General features: G+C 39.4%; 1 protein-coding gene across 7 annotated transcripts in view; it reads left to right on the forward strand.

Annotated features, from left to right (window-relative positions):
* The window catches only part of CTNND2 (catenin delta 2), a 702,624-nt gene that overhangs the window by 489,781 nt on the left and 192,654 nt on the right, over positions 1-20,189 (forward strand). For all 7 annotated transcript variants that reach the window (XM_052781625.1, XM_052781615.1, XM_052781635.1 and 4 more), the window contains one exon: positions 18,478-18,610. In XM_052781625.1, the coding sequence (XP_052637585.1) occupies positions 18,478-18,610 (133 nt within the window). The remainder of the gene's footprint in view (positions 1-18,477; positions 18,611-20,189) is intronic.

Genomic DNA, 20,189 nt, shown 5'->3' on the forward strand with positions numbered 1-20,189 from the left:
CACTTCTAACTTGTGTCCTCCTTCCAGGATCGGTTAATTACTCATGAAATAGGCACGCAGCATATTTGGTCTCCAACTCTCAAAAGTCTTCTCCAGGATAACAGAAAAGTACATATCGCGTTTCTGGTTCTCCCTCATTGACATTGTACTTTCCCCATGAAGCAGGCCCCTGAGAGTCTGATGCTGTGCCTTGTATGCTTGTAGATACCATTTATGAAAAAAGTACATTGGACAAAATGCAGTATCAATCTCTAACACATAAATTGCAATTAATAAAATACTCGGTAATGAATTTCAATTAAAAAAGAAACTCTTTTGATAATTTAATTTTGTTATCACTTAGAATAGAATAAAACATGCCATGTAAGTATATGGCTTCAATACATAAAAATTCAAATGTCTGAAAAGTAAGTCTAGTGCTGAGCAATCATGTTGATAGCTAAAATTTTGACAGTTCAAAATGTTATTATCCCTTGTTGACCCAGAGAGAGATCACTGCCAAGGCTAGCAGCATTCTCCAGAAACGTAAGCTTCTTACCTGGTTATAGTGGATGGTGAAAGTGTTTTTGTGGAAGGTGGTGGGAATAGTATTTAGATGTATACCCGTTGGTAAACAAATGAGCTGAATAGATGGCAATAAAGACTGATGGGTATCGGTGAGTCTGGTGAGTGGTATCAGATAAATACTCGGCTATACCGTTTGCACATCCCAGACCCGTTCAAGATCTGCCATAAAATTGCCATTGAGAGTATGTAAAGTAAAATCCAACTTTTCAGGCAGATGGGTCTTCCTTTTCACATCTCGGCATCGAGGAGTCATTCCATTATCACATTAAAAACCAAGAGCAAGTCTAACTTGCTGAAAGTCATGAAACCTCCGCAACAGTTCAGCTGTGAGAGGCATTCATGTATTTTATTGACATCTTGGTAACAGAACAGGTAAAATGCTGACTTAAGGTGTCATTTTATTAAGTGCTATCCTCAGTGAGTATTTGCGATTGACCATTCTTGCAGCTGCATGCACGGGGATTATTTTATAATAAGCTGGGGAATTTTTTTTAAGCCTCTCTTTAGATATGTATTGTGTATATATTCTCCAATCAGCATCATTTCTCAAGACAGGGATATGAGGAACCTATTCAAGGAAATTCAATTTTTAGGGCAAGAGGAGAACACCCGACAACATAAATGAAAAACAGAACCTCTTTGGGCATGTGAAACAAATTGCCTCTTACTAAGCTTCTCTCATTTTCTTTTTGTACAGTGCTTGCTTAACAAATTGTACTCCTGATGGTTCTTTTTGTCTTAGATCTTTACCCTCTTTAAAACCATCCAAGTCTCGGTGATACTTTGCACCTCTATGGCAGCACTGGTAATAACATTTTGCCCTGGAGTTAGTGATTTTTATAGCAAGCTCTCAAAAATCTTTCAGAAGAGCCTTTCAGAAGGACCTTTTTATATAGGTAGCAAACCAGACGTATAGAGAGATGAAATGACATGGAAAAGATAACAATGCATTTATGCCTCCTATTTCCTTGTCTCTTGCTGTGCTTACTCTGCATGATCTCTGCCTGACCTACAGGGGTTTTTTTTCTTAGTTTAATTCATTGAGTTTGTGACTGTGAGTATATTGCTTTGCTTTTATCTCATGTCTTCAAGCCATAACTCTATCTCCTGACTCAAAGCGGCAGGACTGAAGGCTGAAGCTGAATTTCTTTCTTCTCTTCTCAGTGCTCTGATGCTCTGGAAGGAGAAATTGGCAGAGCTAAATAACTGTCAAGGAGAAAAAAGACGACAAACATAGCAGACCAAGATTTTCAAAATTGGCTAGTAATTTTAGGTGCGCTAATTTGGGGTGTACAGTTTGACAAAGACCCACTTACAGCCAGGCCCCTGTAGTTTGGCAGCCAAAATCATTGGCATCTTTTGATAACCTCGGCTACCTTAGTATCTTTTTAGATAACCTGATTTTAAACAGATAGCTAAAGTGAAATTTTATTAGCAAAAGTAATTAAAGTCTGTTGAAAATTAGGACTATTTTTACCGCTTGTGTATTCTGGTCTTAACTGTAACAAGAAAAGTTAACCGTCTAGAAAAGGTTATTACTTGGCTTCTGACAAGCTAGCTTTTAGTTCCCAGTTCGAAGGGGTGGCTTTAAAGAAACGGCTCAGCCGCTGTTGGCTTTGTCTTGCAAACCAGTGGGAGCTGCAAAGCTGTGGCCCTAAGCAGACCTGGCTGGTACTGGAGCGTCCTCCTAAGCAGCCCGGGGCTCAAAGGCCAGGCAGGTTTTGCAGGTGCAGAACTAGTTTGCCGTGGCCTCCTCGCTGCCTCTCTCCCTGCTTCTGCCAAAGAGGGGGGGCTGCTTCAAAATCAGATTGCATCACTCCCGAGGGGGGGAAAGGCAGAACGAGCAGCGGAGCAGCTTCTGGAGCATCTTCAGTTTTCCTTGTGCTTTTGACACCCCTTGAACTGGGTGCGTTTATATAGTCTGGAGACAGTAGTTGATGCATCAGTTATACGTCTGAATAAAAATAAAAGTTATTTTATAACCTCGTTTATGATGTATTTCCTTATCTTAAATTCTAATCAAGCAGAGTTTGCCTAGTTATATGTATTCCTAAGAAAACAGTAAGTTGAAATAGGTATTGCCGATTTGCTTTTCTCCAAGAACTGATTTATCGGTTTCCGTTGCTCTGAATTTGTGGTGAATTTTTAGGACATCTCCTCACATGTTACATTTCAGCAGCAGGAGTCAGTGACTGATTAGTATGCAGAGATCGTTTTGGTCCTGGTCTGGCTTTATAGTACTAACCTCAAAATAAAAAGTTAATTAGAGCGAGTAAAGTTATTAAAACTGCCTGTGTGATTTAAAAGCTGAAGTCTACATTTTCAGGAGAGTCTTAGGCATTTTGGAAACCTGATTAATTTAAAATCCTTTATGAGGTTACACAAAAATAGGACTTTGGCTTTAAATCACCTTGGTGATTTTGAAAATCTTAGTGTCTTTCATCGTCTCACACAATAAATGGTAATCCTTCACAGGTGAAATTATCTTTATACCATTCGTAACTGTGGAATAGCACAAGGACATCATCACCAACAGCATATATTTAGTCAAAATCCTTCACAGAAGCCAAGAGCCCTTCAGATAACAGTTCATTTTAAACTACCATTAGTTAGAAACAGTTAGATGAAGACACAAGGAGGTGGTTTTTTCATTTTAGTTCTTGACTGTCAGGAGAGGCTGGCGGCCGTTTGTGTTACGGTCGAGGTTACATTTCATAGCCCAGACGTATAAATCTGACGTACGCCGACAGCCAGCGCGCTGCGGGCTTAGGCGCGAGAAGAACAAGATGAGTCAGAGGGTCGCTGCGGGGATGCAGGGCCCGTCCTCCAAAACTTCATCTCCACATCAAGCACAGCAGTTCTCGGGTTGTCCACATACTTCCACGTACGCGTTGTCCACTTTGGCCCATAGAAAACTCGTTCGGTGTCGTCAGCCCGAGTACCAGGGAATAAAGTCTCCATAAGAGACCCAGTTGCTACTAACTGGGATTCTCGTTGCTAAATCCTCACCAGCAAACCGAAGACTCAACGAGCCTGGAGACCCATCTGCCTTTTCACCTCCAGCGACCCTCTTCAGTGGGAATTGATGGCCCGCGCTGAAATTAGTGTAAGAGATGCAAGACCACGTGCGTTTTCATTGTGAAGGGAGCTAGTACTCTGGATGGGATGACGACGAGTAATCCGCGGCTGCCCTCGGTGAGGGGGATGAGCTGCAGTGACAGGGGACGAAGGAGCTGCGAGGGACGTGGGACCGCTTCTAGTGAAGCGGCTGAGGGGCTTCTCAAGCCCTTTAGTGTTTTGCTTATCTTCTGCGAAAGCATCTTCAGATGCTTGTGATAGGTCATGGTAGTATGGAATTCGTGTTCTAAGTGTACTATCTTGATAATGTAGTAGGTGTTTAATGCAGCTCTGCCTGTGTCCTTTATTCTGCTTGTCTAGAATATCCTTCGTATTTAAGACTCACCCTTATGTCAGCTTCTTTATTGAAGAATGTGCTGTGGAAATTATGCTAATTAAGCTGGAGTGTAATTATGGTCTAGAAAGATTATTTCACAGTCAGAATTGAATTGTTGTAGATAAATGTGCATTAACTTAATAGTGTGCAGCTAATTAGTTTTGCTGTTTACTCACAGAAGTTAAAAAAAAAAGATGTAATCAGTTATACAAAAGCTTGAGAAATGGATATATTGTAAAGCCAATAGGATGTGTACTCTGAATCTCTCTTTAATTATTGTTTTGCTGGAATTTTTTTGAGTTTTCCTATTCTGAAATTACAAAGGGCACAAGTAGCTAATTAACACACTTAACTTTATTTCTACTTAAAATATACATTGTACAAGTAAAATGTATGGTTGACAGTTTGACAGTTAACGTATCTGTAATTCATACTAAAGTGATTACAACATCAGGGTGTCTTGTGCTCTCCACAAAAGGTAAAATATTTTGGATCTCATTACCTAGCAAATGAAGGTAGAGACTTTATTTGCTGTGCATAGCTATTTTTTGTGTTCATCAGCAAGCTGAAATTTGTATTTAGTATGTTTTAAGGGGGGAAAGAGCTAAGCACTTACACACTGGACACTCTACACACTAAATACCACTTAGAATATTGCAGGTGCATAGTTGCGATAAAGTACTGAAAACCAAAGAACGCAGAATTACTTGACCTCTATCTGGAAGACTGAAAGCCTTGAGGAGTGTGCCAACAAACATGTAATTTTGTGTCTTCCAAAAATACCCATGTTTGCTGTACGTCTCAGACATTCCCGAGTGTGAAAAGAAGGCTGCAGAACATTCTCCTTTATGTAAATTAGCATCAGCTTCTGGGAAAATCTAATATAGTCATTTGATTTGTGCATGTAAATTCATATACAGAAATTCTTTATAGGCCACCTCTGAGCATAATATTTCTTTCATTGACTTAAGAGTGAAAGAGACTTCAGGATAAATTAAAGTGGTGGTTAAAAAGTGCAATCTCAAACTGAAGTGTGATGTGCTCTGAACTTTGTCTGCAATGTTGCCTACAGAGCTTTGCTGTATGATCACCTTCCTTTCTGCTCAAATGAAAAAACCTAGAAGAGGGAGATACTTTTATGAAATGGAGAAAAATCATTTCAATAGCCTATATAGTGATTTCTCCACTAATAAATAAATAACACCAGATATAATATCCTCTGTTGCAGAACAGTTCCACAGCTTTTCCACACTGAGTTTTAATGAAAATAGATATCAGTTTCATTTTTATCAAATTATATCAAGAACACCGGCTCCTATGTGAATTCATATTTGCCATTAGAAGAAAACTTATGAACGGCAAGTATTGACACGGACCTAAAAATATCTCAGACTTTTCCCACTCCCAGGCTCCCCTTGTGCAGACAACACAGCTGAAAATCTGTGGACTTAGTTGTGTTTGAACTTGACTTTGAAATTTGCAGTAGCAATTTGAAATATGAATTTCAAAATCATACAGATTTGTCCTAAAATGACCAGAAATGTAAAATTAAGCATGTGTAAGAAACATATTTTTTCTGCCTGCAGACATCAGTGGCTATTAAAAAAGGAAAGGGAAGGGGAGAAAAAAAAAAAATCAAAGGCTGCTTCTGTATCGTGTTTGACAGGGAGTTGATTGCCAGCCTAGACAGAGAGTCCTTGTGTCTTTTCTGTGCGAGCACGCTCGCGTCTTCTGTAACACAGGTTATGCTGTCCAGCCCCTGATCTGAGTGTATCTCGGGAGGAGAGGGAAGGAAATAAATGGTTATCAGAATGGGTTCAGTGTCTGTGAGTGAGGGTTGATAGAGATGACTGGAACCGCCTCTCATTATAGTTTTCATCAGTCTAGCAAATGAACCCACTATTCATTTTTGGGAGCGTTTTAGAGCAAAATCTAATTTCTGAAGTGATAATCTACTCAAAAGTGAATAGATTCATATAGGGTACACATGCTACATAACTTGCGCATACTGCAGAATCAATGCTCAAGTCTTTAACCACAGTTTAAACTACTTTTAATTCTAAACGTACCAGAAATCTATTTTATAAACAGCTGTGGTATCAGTTGCTTAGTTGTATGTAACCATGATCTGAGGTCAGTCGCTGATGGCTGAGGCGATCATTCATGTTAGAGCTATAGGATGTAAATACTGGAGGGTTTTGTAGCTGGAGTCGATGCTGTAAGCTGAGCACATAGAGGACAGTTTCAAAGTCGGAAGCAGTGGCATTGTCCTTTCAGCTTAAATAAGGAAATTTAGGGGGACAAGGTTACCCAAAGTCTGGAAAGGAATTAGCTCTGAAGTGAAGAAGGGAAAGGTGCAATTCACAGTCTGTAGTTCTTGCGGTTGGCAGAATATATTGCAGGGTATCACACCAGCTAAATTCTTGGATAGGTGAAGGTAACAGACACTGGAATTCAGTGTATCAGATGAAAAATCCCACCCAGAACGTGTTGCATGGAAATAAGTACCATACAAGTAAGTACCGTACGAGTACCGTCCTTCTGTATGTAGCTGTACTTCCACAGGCTGAGGAAAGATTTCTGATAGATTGAGGCACATACTTTCCCTTAATATATTCAAGTTTCAAAACCTTCTTTAAGATATTGATTCTGATTTCTAAATGACAGATCCTTGGCAGTATTTCTCTCATTTGTTAATAAGGGCAATTGCCCAGAATCAATAGCGTGATTATTTTCTGCCGTGGATTTATTAGGTATATACAGTGTTTCACAGTTCAGCTGGAAATATTTCTGTAGAAGTGCTGTGCAGAACAGTCTGCAGCCGCATTCTTTTTGTCAAGGATAGAAAAGTCATGTCCCAGTTGTAACCTGATAGGATGGCAGCTAAGGGAGGAACTGGTTTTCCCCGTTCAAAGGATGTTTTTCTGTGAGTTGCATTTTACTGATGTAAAACTATCAAATATACATGAGATGTCTATTTTACGTTTATTTAAAATCTACAGCCTACTTCTGCACTAAACTCTGAGTATCGTCCATGGAAAATATTTTTTCTCTGGTTCAGCCTTTGCATTGTTTTTTTAGGTAAGACACGCTGTTCTTGGTCTGGTTTTGCCTCTGACACAGCAGTTGAGGGTTGTGGATTTCCCTGGTGTTGTAGAGCACTGGTAGTACTTTCTGTTAATCATATCTGTCCATTGATGAGCTCGTCAGTCTTCTGCTGGCTTTTGGGTCATTGTGGAGACTCGCTGGGTTATCCTGTGGCCTGAACAGAGATGTTACCATGCTAGATACCCAGCTCGAAACCATCCTTTCTCCATTTACTTCCCCCTGCAAGTGCAGAAATACAGCCTTGTTTTCTGATTTAGTACTTTGAAAAGTGGGATACGTATTATGTTTGTTGGTGCTTTGAGTAGAATAGGACAAGATTGAAATACCCTGTTAGAAACAACAGCAACAAAAAAGCGCTCCTTCTGAGTGGATATGTGTGACAACTTTTTTGTCTTTTTTTTTCATTTACAATCTGAAACTGTTGTTAGGGTCAACAAAATCTGAGGTTGGTTAAAATTTCCCTACACGAGGCCATCTTTAGCTTGAGCAATGTATGCTGCAGCATACGTGCCGAGTAGCAGGTGACTTGGCAGTCAGAAATTGGCTTTGATGGCCCGAAGGTCTCTTCTTGTCCTGCGCTCCCCTGAAATGCTGACCAGATCCTCTGCATTTTTATATTCTTGAAAACCTTTTGCAGTCAGCTAACAGTGAATCAGTGTATTTGGTTCAGAGAGTTTAAAACTAGGGCTGAGGATTTAATAGTGGCTCTTCGAACTTTTGCCAATTTTTTTGATTCTTCCCCTGTGAGAGAGGCACGTAAGCGCTGTCTCTCTTTACCCATGCCTGACATGAAGATGATGATATCTGCATTAGGAGAGTTCCCTAGAATTTCTACAGTGCTTTGAAGTAGATGAAAAGCATGTGATGGGAAGTAGCAATATTTGACTGTCACTACTCATTACTGGTGGATATTTTTCCTTCCATCCAACAGCTTTCCATTTGAGCAATTTTTTAACAATTTGACTCTCGTTATTGATCCCATGAACTTTCTGTCTCCTGAGCGTCAAGTGTATCTTGCATTATTACATTGTTTTGGTGGTTGCACATTGAGATGCATCAAGCTAGCGTGCCAGAGGTCAGTTTTTTCATGCTTAATGAAAACCAAAATAAAGGCAGCAAGGAAAAGCCATTAGTCTGTATTTCCCTTTGACAAGAAGATCAAATTCAAGTGCATTTATAGAACTGTACAGCTTGCAACTTTAATGAACAGAATTAGTTCCTCTGTTTCTCTAAAAGATTGGAGTCTAGTTGTAAGAAAAGAAGATGAGAATGGTTTGTTGTTTGTGTTTTTTTAATTCAGTATTAGAAATTTATGCGGCTTTTTCTCTTGGCTTTCCAGACTTGGTGTTTCTTGGCAAATTCTGGGGCTTATCAATTTGTATGATATTTTGAGTCACTTTTAAGTTTTATCATTTAATATTCATTATTTAAGCATCAAAAGAATGTCTTCTCTGAAGAGTTTACTGCGCTGGGGAAGACAGGGAGTGCTGCAAAGTGTTACATAGATAAGAACGATGCCTGGGCATCTATGTGTGGAGATAAGGTGAGAGCTGCTGCTTCGCAGCAACAAAGGAAGCCAGTAGTGTGCTCGATGGAGTGACCACTAAGGAATGAGATAGCATGAGATATTTAGGATTAATACTTTTTAATACTTCAGATGGACACCCTTTTCTTGCCCCCACCCCAGCTGTAAAAAGTACTTCTGCAGCTTGTGCTCAACCGTATGCACCGTTGGCATTTACCATTGTCTGCTGTTTGCATACATAGAAAATACCCAGTTTCTGGTGGTAGCGGTCCCTGCTTTCCCATGGCAGTCTGCAGGTTACCCAGATGGCGATCTGTCCAAGCTTTTTATTTGCAGATAGGAGGGAAACATGCAGTTTCATTGCTTTTTTATTTTGCCAAGCTTGAAAAAGCTTGATTTTCAGTCGTCCCTGCTGGAAAAGCATAGAAGCAGTTCTTCTGTCACTGCCACGCAACTCGGGAGATCTGCTGGGGCCAGAAGCTTGATCAGGCAAAGAGAGCAACGGGGAGAGACAATCCATGTGTTGTCACGTCGGTTATCATGAAACTCATTGTGCTTAATAATGTGGCATTAAAAGCTTTGACTCGAGAGAGGTGGAATGCACCAAAACGTTTTAGGAACTCTTATGGTGCTGGTTATTTCAAGAAATACAATGGATGCTCTGAGACTTTCAGGGAGTATTGTGTGTGCCAGCTTCCTCTCCTGCAGATGAGCGTGGTTTGAATTGTTAACATTGGTGCTGTTAGGCTAATGCGAAAGTGTTCCTGCTGCTTTTTGCTCTCTTTTTTTATAGCTGCAATGGTTAGGTGTTCTGATGCATGTAGGGAAATAAAATAAGTATCTTCCTCTCTAAAGTGCTCCTCCCATTTTCCTAGGAAATTCAGGGTTCTGTGGAGTAATGTTTGTTCTTTAGAAAGCATACGTTTCTATATGGCCAGATGGAAGCAGGACCTCAAAAGCTTTTTTCTTTTGTTGTGGAAATACAGAAAGGTTTAAGAGCCTCTGGATGGGAACACTAGTTCTAGAAAAGGAGACAATTTTGATTTACAGGTCTCCAGAGACAGAGAATCTATCAAACCTCAGAGAAAGGCATTAAAGTAAATGACTGTGTCTGACAAAGTAAGTCAATGACAGAGTCAAGGCTGTGGAATCCCTCCGGTCTGTCTACTGCTTTAATCTCCTGTCTACATTTCCACCTTTCTGATCTATGAGGAAAACATATCCACATCTGTAGCAGCTGTTCTGCCAGTGAACAACATTTCACAATCTTCTGAAATCTTCCCTGTGAAGTGTGAACTCCTGTAGATGGAGAGGAGCAAGTGTAAGCTGGTCTCTCAGGAAAGGGTTAACTTGGCATATTTTCACAGCTGCAATGTATTAAGCTACTGTAAGGCCCATCTGTAATAGGGGGTCAGAAAAATGTTATGCATTGCAGGGAGAAAGGGGATAAATTAGGCAGCTTAAAGACTTCATGATAGCTTACCTAATTCGCCTCTTACTCGCCTTTGCAGAAGCAGTCCCTGTATATGCAAATGCCTGCAGAGGAAGAGATAAACAAGATTTTCAAGACTGTTTCAGCTCAGCAGCCCCAAAATACAAATGCCACTTTCTAACAGAAAACAAACAAACAAACAAAACACTAAACAAACCAAATAGTAAAAATGGCAAAATTAAAGGTGTCCTAAAGCACCAAAGTCCCTAATTTTTCTCTGCTCCCAACCCCACAGTCTAGACGAGAGATAAAATTATACCAGCTACAGCAGGTTATGGCTACCTCAGGACACAGGCAACTCTTTTTTCACTGGGAGTGAGGGAATTAAATATTTATAGATCAGTACCAATAGCGTGAAAGATTATTTCATAAAGGTTCATAAATACATTTCAATTAAAAAGACATTTGTAAAAGAAATCGGGGTAACCTTGAGCAGATAATGCTTGTACCTCTGAATGTAATCACGTTGAATTGGAGGCAGTAACCTAGAGCTGTAAATATTACCACGTGGGCCAGTGTCAGGTAATCTTTACTCAACTGTATCATCTTCAAAATCTTTTCCTCTTAAAGTGAAAATGTTCAAGAAATCTACAGACAGTTCAGCTCCAGACCATTTTTGTTATGTTGAAGCAGTTCTCATCTTGCCTCTTCACAAGCTCATTTCTTATGGTTTTCTTATTTTAAAGTCTAAATCACAGGTAGTAATGTCAAAACAGAAAAGTGATGCCTTATTGGAGAACATATAAAGGACACAAAGGCAGAACTGCAGGAGGGTATATTTGCCGTTGTACAAGTCAGTTTTAGCCCATTGCTGTATCGGAGAGGTGATTTTTTGAAGTACTGGATGAGCCCTGAGCCCTCAGGTTTATGTTTCTGGTGAAGACCTGGGACACGCTGAGCATCTCCATCGCTGCTTGGCAGCGCTGGGCAGGAATCCTGTGCGCCTGCCACAGCACAGCCTCCTCTGCACCTCGTTAGCAGACACAAATACATTGTAAAAACCACATTTGTGATGAATCTGTGTAAGCACTACTGCATGGTGGTTCTAGTTTAAGCCACACAGAAGCGTAAACCAAGGGAAATGTCATAACCCAAGAGCAGCACCCAGGTTTTCTGCAGGATTGCCAAACATTTGTACAGCTGTTTCACATTCAGCTGTGCTAAGTTTGAAATCAAGGGAAGATGTAAGCTACATGCTTAGCTAAAAATAAAGTATATATTGAAGTGCAGTCAAATGTTGTTGACTGCTCATGTATTATACACTTAAATATTTAAATAGTACATTGCCAGAATGCAAAGTGTTCCCCATTTGCATCAGTGAAATTATTGATCGAGTAAAGTGTGGCCAGGTATGGCAGATAATATTCTAACACTGCGCCTACTAACAGGTCACAGTCTGCCTGGGTAAGTAGCTCCGGTGTGTTACTCAAATGAAAATCAGTAACTGTTGGGCCAAGCATATCTCTCTAACGTTTGCCTGCTCAATGCTGACAAGCTCTGAAATAAATGTTTCCCATACCTCAAGCATCATTAGAATCTGTAGTGAAATGCTTTCTCCTCTTTCTGATTCCATTTGTACCATTCGTACAACTTTTTGCCTGCAAATCAAATTTACAGTTGTGCATGTATTAAAAAAAAAAAAAAATTAAGCAATCCAGCAATGAAGAGGTTATTGCAATTGTTTTTTCATGTTACAAAGCCATTTGGCAAGCATGCTGCTCTAGCGCCAGCAGCTCTTCAGAAAGTGTCTAGAACTCCATTAGAGGAAGAAACAAATGGTGAAGATTTGTGAGATTCAAGAATGGCAGGTTTGGCGAGATGTTTACATTTACTCTGATCGTGTGACACTGGATGCATTTGCGTCAGTCATACAGAGCACCCCACACAGGCTGCGGTTTTCAGGTTGGAATAAACAACAGCACAGATGGACTTCTTTGTTTCATTAGAACTTACATTTTTCTTCATAGAAGATACATCTGCGGTGCCTCTTCTCTGTCCTTACTTCTGGTGCTTCCAAATTTAGCCTTAACTATGTCAGATTATTTCGTTCCTAACTTTTCCAGTAGTCTGGGTTTGGTTTATCTTTCTTGAAAGGACAAAAGAGAAGTACAGGGAGCTCTCTGCTGAGGAGGCTTCATTGCTGCCCTAAGGGGGTTGTATTAAGCCCAAACCTGCTGTTGTTGCTTGTTGTACTCTTCTTTGGCCAGGTTTGACTAGAGAAGACAATATGGTGAAGGGTTTTGAGGGTTTTCCAGGGTGAGTGGAACAGAGATTGACATCTCTGTATTTTATTTCCTAAAATTGTGTGCTAAAGGTACCCAGTGTTCATGTGTTACATTTTCAAAGCAAATATAGTAGTTCTGCCTCCTCTTGAAGTGTAGCAGATCATTCAGACAGGGCTGACGATCTGTGTTTATGTATGTGCTTGCATATCATAAAGTATGTTTGAAAAGGGAAAATACTTTAAGGAAATACTTCAAATTTAACTCCCAATAAATTAAGTGTAATAAGTACATGTTCACTTTTGTTTGACCAGCTGTTATAGAATCACAGAAAGAAAATGAGGGAACGAGCTGTTAGATGGCTTCTTCCTCTTTATATCATAGTCCTTGTCTGTGGATTATGTTTAAGTATTTTTTTATTTTTTTTACCAGTTAAATTTAACATCTTGTCTTTGCTCTTTTTAAATGTACTAGGATAAACTCCTGAGAGAGAGATTCCTGTAGTATTGGTATATTCCCTTCCAAATATTTTTAATAGAAGTAAATTTCTCCCTTTAAACATGGGAGATAGTTCTTTCTTTGATCTCCTCTTGGCTCTTGATTAGTTCTCCTCGTGTTTGATCCTGAGCTACATGTAGTTTGTTTTTTTCCTAGTACTACCAGAAAACCATTCTCGCAGCTCTCCTTTCAGAAACGAGGCAAAAGAGATTTTCAGGCTTTATTTATTGAATATGGGGTGGGGCGAAGCAAACAGAAGGGTACATCTCTGCAGGCAGAAGTTCAGCAGAAAGTTTTGAAGACTGGCATTAGCAATGCCACAATGTATACGAGTTAGAAATCTAGGAAAAGTATCCTTCCAGTCCTTCCAATCAGATTGTAATGTCTTTGCCTTGGAGCAGCACTTCATATATGAAAACCTCTCCCTCACCAGTCTAAGAATGTCTCACATATATGCATGCGTATTGAGGCAGGCGGGCGCATACGGACCAGTCTGGTTTAAACATACAGTTTTGTAATAAGTATAACTAAAAATTGTGCGTTCTCTTTCTTTGATAAATGCTTGGTGGTAGTTCAGGCTTTGTCAAGCATATGGTTCTTTATAGCAGGCGTCTTCACGGCGCTGCCTTTGGGGAATGCTGCTGAGACGGGAATAGCTCTGGGTGTCAGTGCTTGCCTGTGCCAACTGCTTGATTAGATGTGAATGTTCTGCTCTAATAATGTAAATCAGAAATAAAAACCCAAGCTCTCGTGAGATTCCCTGTGACCAATGGATGGAGAGTGGACAGAGCCATCACACCTGCTTCTCCAATGCTGCATAAACGCCTTAGTTACCAGTTGGAGACCTATGCTTTTAAAACTTATTTTGTAGCCTTTTTAAAATCAGTGCAGGTATAGATGTAGCAGGAGTTTTGGTTTTGCTTTTCTGTGTGTCATCAGCATTTGCTATAGCAGAAGAAGAAAATTCTGACATAATTCAAGCAAATATTCAGATGCAGTACATACTCTGTATTCAGCAGCACCTTTAAGTGATCCACATAGCCAGTGCACTCACCTGTGTTACTAACAAACTTTTTTAAGTCTGCATCTGCTTTACTTTCTGACATGTGCATGTGATATGACTGCAGGAGGAGGAATTGGTTTCGATGCAATACTTGCTGTACCCAAGTCAGCCTGGATTTCTTGGTGCTACCGCTTCTGCTGCTTAATTTCGGAGTAGTTGTGCCTCATGTCCAGCTCCTTGTTGATTCTCTTCAGTTGTTCACAGATAAAATGTAGCCTATTGTGATACTCTAGGCATACATATTGCCAGCTTACATATAACTCCATGTTCCCCTTTGGGTCCTCTTCCAGCCCTGGAACAGCAGCCTGCTGTAATCCATGGAACATCTGCCTTAGTCACCACTTCAAGCTAAAACCTTCTGCAGGATTCAAAACGAGACCAATCCTACATTCCTAGAGCACAGTTTCCATCAAAGAAAGAAGGTGGAACACCTTGGCGTTCTTTGGTCAGTCTCCTCAGATGAGGACGCTTCCTAGAAATAATGCACTTTTACAACCTGCCGAAATATTTGGAGTGCACGGCAAATGCTGAAGTTCTTGCACAGCTGTGACTTTCTTGTGGAAAACCCACACCACCACCAGAAGCCTTTAGCTGACCCGAACAGCTTTGGCATTGGTGTTCCAAGGGAAACGTAGGCAATAGCAGAAGGTCTTGCATGTGCAGATGCTAGCTTACTCTTCATTTTTGGATCAACTACACAGATGCTTTGTTAGCATTCTCAGAAATTGCATGCCATGCACCTCCTCTGATTTACTCCAGCCTTCTGGCTTGTTTCACCATCTGTGTGGATAGCCTTGCTCAGATTTTGTAAGCGTGGGGATGTTAATAAAGGACACAGGCTCAGCTAGTGTTTATTTAGGATATACACTACAGTTTCAAATTTTGCTTAGTTCTACTGTATAATTGTGCTAGGGATTGGATCCTCGTATGTTGCCAGTTTAACTGATTTCCATGTGGCACAATATCAGATGTTCCTCAGAATTGGAGGTAGATTTGATTTTCATTATCCTTCTCCCTTCCTTTAATCTGACCCTTATCTTGATCAAGTACTGACCCTACTACTGCTTTTTGTTGGTAGGCAGTAAAGATACTTTGCTATCTAATTTCAATTACTTTTCCAGGGTGCAACCCAGTTTATTCCCGCTCTTGACTTCTATAACACACCTCCCTTCCCTACTAGTTTTTTCATCTTACTTTTTGTTTGACTCTCTATTTTAATATGTATTTTTTGTCATATAGGTATGCTTGGAGTCATGGCCTAAAAGTTCCCCCACATGTATACAAAATGTTCCAGATCGTTTTGTACCTTTGTCTTCAAGAAATTCCAGTCTTCCTCCCTTCTCAAGACTTCTGCCAGTTGACTTCATTAAGTAGCCTTCCTAACTTTCCAAAAATAAGCCAACTTTAAAAAAAAAAAAAAATCAGTATTTCAATTTTTCAAGTAAATGTTGTTAATAGAGCCACAAGCTTGCAGTTCTTAAAAAAAAAAAAAAAAGCCTCTTGTTTTTCTAGCTCACTTTTTTTCCACCTATAAGAGACTTGTATAAAACAAATGAAAAATTTAAACCCTTGGAAACTAGTCCTTCTTGCCCTGAAGGCTTCTAAAATTATCACAATTATTCAAGCAGCCTTAACTGTTGACAGAAGTTTTTGTTTGTATTATATAGCTACCGTATTTCATTTAGAAACTGCTAAAAATATAATCATCTTAGAGACCATCTGCTTGAAATGGCAGTGCATACTGGGGCTAAATTTTTAAACTTTTTTCCCTGCTTTGTTCATTATCTCTCCTAAAACGGGTTACATGACAAACTCAGTATTCATTGCTAAGGGTTACTTTTCTGAATTAATTTTCTACTTACGTGCAATGTGCACGCAATCATTTCCAACAAGTATTCATACATCACTTATTTGCTAACTTTTCTTCTGGGAGATCAGAGGGGAGGACTAGGCACAGTCTTGTTTTCATATGTAAGTACCACGTTAAGACTGGAGGTTCATCAGAGCAATTAACTGTAGCTTTGACGAAGGGACCTTTTCCTTTTTGCCCCCTCATTGCCTGTTCTGGCCTGGATTCCAGGAGAAGAGGCAGAAGAGCTGGTTGTCAGGGTCCGTGCTGTGCTGCTGCAGGTCACGGGCTTTGGGGTTGGTTGTTTTCTGTTCAGGTAATACACATATTATGAAGGAGGAAAATTCCTTTGGAAGAGAATTTGGTGATAGAAGTACCAACACTTTGCAGTATAGTTATTTGGTGTAAAACAACTCATTTCAAATGTTCTTCCTCGTTGTCTTGTCATACAAGCTGTTTTCTTCAGTTATTTTGTATCGTCTCCAAAATACCAACACCTGCACTTGGCATCTGGGATTGAAAATGAGAATAAATTAGAAGTGGAGGTAGGATAATTAATTTGTCCTCAGTAAGGTTGGTGGGTTTTGGGTTTTCATTTTTTATTTTTATTTTAAAAAATATTCTGGAAGGTGTCTTTGGTTGGCTGAGAGCCATGTATATATGCAGCAGGTCTAATATGTTTGAAGAACCTATTAACGAGTGTTAACATGGTTAACAGTAAGAAAGCAAATACAAGAGGAAGCTAACACATCAAATAACATTGTTTCCATCACCTCTGTCAATTTATGATTTGTTTATGGGATTGTACTAGCTATTCTTAAACAGCAATAAGTGCTCAACCAAAGAATCACTTCCTTTTCACCTGTTAACAGAGTCATAGTAAGCTGGTATACACAGAAAATGGGGTGTTTGCCATCTTCGGCTGCCGAGGTTTCTAGCCTTCCCTGATACCTTTTACAATGTTGTCTGACTTTTCAAAATACCAATTCAATGTTAAGATCTTTCTGACATATGCAAAAGGTCTCTTGTAGAAGCTTCCCAACAGTCTATATCATCTAAAGACTCACTGGAATAGTCCGTATGTGATTTATTATTACATCTGCATGGTTTCTTTGTATTAAACATTTAATGTGAAATTTAATATTCATGAGTTAACATCTGTTATGTCAGAAGAGAAATAGGTGATGAAATTCTGAGTGTATTTTTTTATATCTCCTATTTATATTCTGGATCTTCATAAAGATGCAATTATAATGACAATTCTTAATTTGGCAAACAACCCGTATGAGAAGAGAACAGACAATACCTCTGTTCTGTAGTAATTCATTATTATTGTAAAATGACCCTTGTTTCAATGAAATGTCTTGGAGAACTCTTGTGCTTAGTGTGAGATGCCTAATTTTACTTGAGACAGACTGCAGAGCTACTGTGAATTCCCCCAGTGATGTATGCTTGGCCTCAGTGCAGCAGAATCCCTAGAATTTGGGAAGGTAACTAATAATCAGGAGTATTTTTTCAAATGTTATAGTTGGACTCTGCAACAGCTCTTGTGGGTTTTTTGGCAATGAACTCCCAGGTGATCATGGTAACTGCAACAGAGAACCTACAAACTTTTTCACAAGTCACTTTTTTCCCCTGATTTCCGTCTATTACCTTGTATGTGTAGCATTAGATGGAAGATGGTCAAAATATTTCTATCGCACAAGAAAATAGCTCTTAGGGAAAAGGCGTGTGAGAATTAAGTATCTTATGCAGAGTGGCTGCGTGCATCTCTGGCTCTTGGAACACAAAGTCCATGAATGCTTTTACCCTTAAACACAGAAGGGGGGAAATTTACCTGAAGTGACAGATTGATTTTAAGTTCAGTTCTGGAAGCTGCAGAATACCTGCTGGGACTTGTTCAACACACTTGGATTCAGTTGTTTGATTTGATGCTAATGGTGTTTCATGCTTTGTAGGATTAAAGAAAAGTGCAAAGACCGAGTCTTTATATTTGCCTAGCTGCTTTAGATTGAGTAGAATGAATGAAGTTTTAAAAGTAATCTGATGTATAAGTGTGCTTTGTATAATTGTAAAATTACAGAATCACAGAAGGGCTGAGGTTGGCAGGGACCTCTGGAGGTCATCTGGTCCGACCGCCTGCTCAAGCACAGCCAGAACTGTGTAACAGTTTTACATTGAGCATGGACCGTATCTGGAAAAAATAAACCAGAAGACAAAATCGGTCATTGCTTGCTATGTAAGATACCAATTTATATCAAACAAAGACTGCAGTACGTAAAAAGGACTTTTTGACAAACTAGCATTTCGTAGAAAATCATTTGTGGTTCTGATTCCAGCCTCCACATTTTAATAGAGGACAGTATAATGGTATGAGCATGTATTTTCTTTCTTTTCTTATATTAAGATTTCATATAGCCATTTTTATTTAGGAAACTTTAGCAGCTAGAGACCTAACTCCATAAAGTTATTTACTGTAATTAAACTTTATGTAACCTGGTTTTTTTTTTGCAGACAAGTACACTTTAAAATGAAAAATAGCTTCTATTTGATTTAATGTTTGCTTTAAAATAATGGGGAAAAAAAAAAATCAAGATTTTACTTAGACGTGTCTGTCGTCTTCGTTGACCCAACTGTTGCCACATTTATCCACTAATAGCAGAATTTTTGATGAATCATTCTTGTTTGTTTTCACACAGAGAGTTCGGATGGCGAGATCCAGAGCTTCCAGAAGTTATACAGATGTTACAGCATCAGTTTCCCTCAGTACAGTCCAATGCTGCAGCCTACTTACAACACCTCTGTTTTGGAGACAATAAAATAAAAGCAGAGGTAAGATTTATAAACCCTTTTTTCAGCAGTGATGCTTTCTGCCAGTTACCATCACCAATTATTTATATGTACTTTAAAAAGAGTTACAAGAGAAATCATGTGTATATGTCTGGACCCATTCTACTCAAGCTTTCACTTAAGTCATTTGTTACCATCAGAGAAAGTAAAAAATGCATAAAATATTATTGTCACTCATTTTTTTTGTTTCGTTTTGAATATTTTGATTGATTGCATACCATTTAAACACTGTATCAATAGTTGTTCAGTAAACAGCTAGTGGTATAGTCTTGATCTTACTGAAGCATATGGGCATTTCCTTAGGATTTTCAGAGAGAGAGATTTGGACACTAAATACATACACAGAAGATGAAAATTAAGCAAAAGGATTCTGAATCAAAGCCTGCTTTAATGTATGATTGTGTGAATAGAGTTTAATTTCACTGGGTTTGCAGCTTGAACTGTGATCGTTGGTCTATGATCTTGAAATTCAGTGCAGATTGTATCTAAAATGTAATTCAAACAGCAATATAGACTTTGTTCTGTACCTGTAGCTGATCGGTACTTCTTGCTTGCTTGTTCCCTGCGGTTAATGGGACCAGTTCAGCTTTTGGCACAAGTTGAAACAGAAGGAAGGCAGCTCTGAAGGATCTGACAAACACGCAGGAGTCAATTAAAATTGAATGAGTGAAGCTGTTACCAGCCCCAGCTGCCTCCCCTGGCCCTCTCAGAGATACTGCTAATCAGGGACATGTGGCGTGCACATAAATCTGTGCCTGTACTGGCATCTTTTAGCCTGGCATGTAAAGGTAAACCGAGATCAAGATCTGCTATTGCTTATTTGCCAGAACTGAGCAGTGATGCTGGCTTGCTAGTGCTTCATTATCCTCACCCTCAGCACGTACCACTCTGGATCTATCCGGCTACAGCATTTTTCCCTTCTAGGCTTTTTCATGCTGAGGAAATTCCCAAGTGAGCAAGTAAATATGGGGTCTGCTGGCACTGGCAGAGCTGCACTGGTTGCGTACATCACCTCAGACATCTTAGAAATAATAATTAAAAAAATATTTACATGAATGTAAAAATGAAGAACGTTTGTGTGCTGGAAAAGAGAAGTCTGTTACAGGAATTGCTGAAAATTTTAACTACACACTTTCCCCATACTCTTTTCTCATCCTTATTTACAAATTGGTTTTTCAGTAAAAGAATTGATTAATCTCTGAGAAAGGCAGTTAAATGACTAGAGCAATTTATTCACTGTACAATCTGTGCTTCCTCCTGTTAGCCATAGATTGAGAGCCCTTAGGTAGCTAGGACATTTGAGGGGAGAAGATGGTTTGATTTTTGTTGCTAACCACTTATGGAAAAAGAAGACTGATTGTTGTTGATCTAACCCATCCCACTAGGACATCAGCCTTTGTAAGCTTCAGGCTCAGGAGCTGGGAGGGTGAAGGTAAGTATATAAAACAGTGGAGCAGCAGACAGCTCTCTGAGCTTCTTCTCTGAAAGAGGATAACAGATAAAATGAGGATTTCCCCCCGTTCATTTGTTACTATTCAGGGCTTTGATATATTCCTCACTC

Source organism: Harpia harpyja, chromosome 1, assembly GCF_026419915.1.
Source record: "Harpia harpyja isolate bHarHar1 chromosome 1, bHarHar1 primary haplotype, whole genome shotgun sequence".
Lineage (NCBI taxonomy): Eukaryota > Metazoa > Chordata > Aves > Accipitriformes > Accipitridae > Harpia > Harpia harpyja.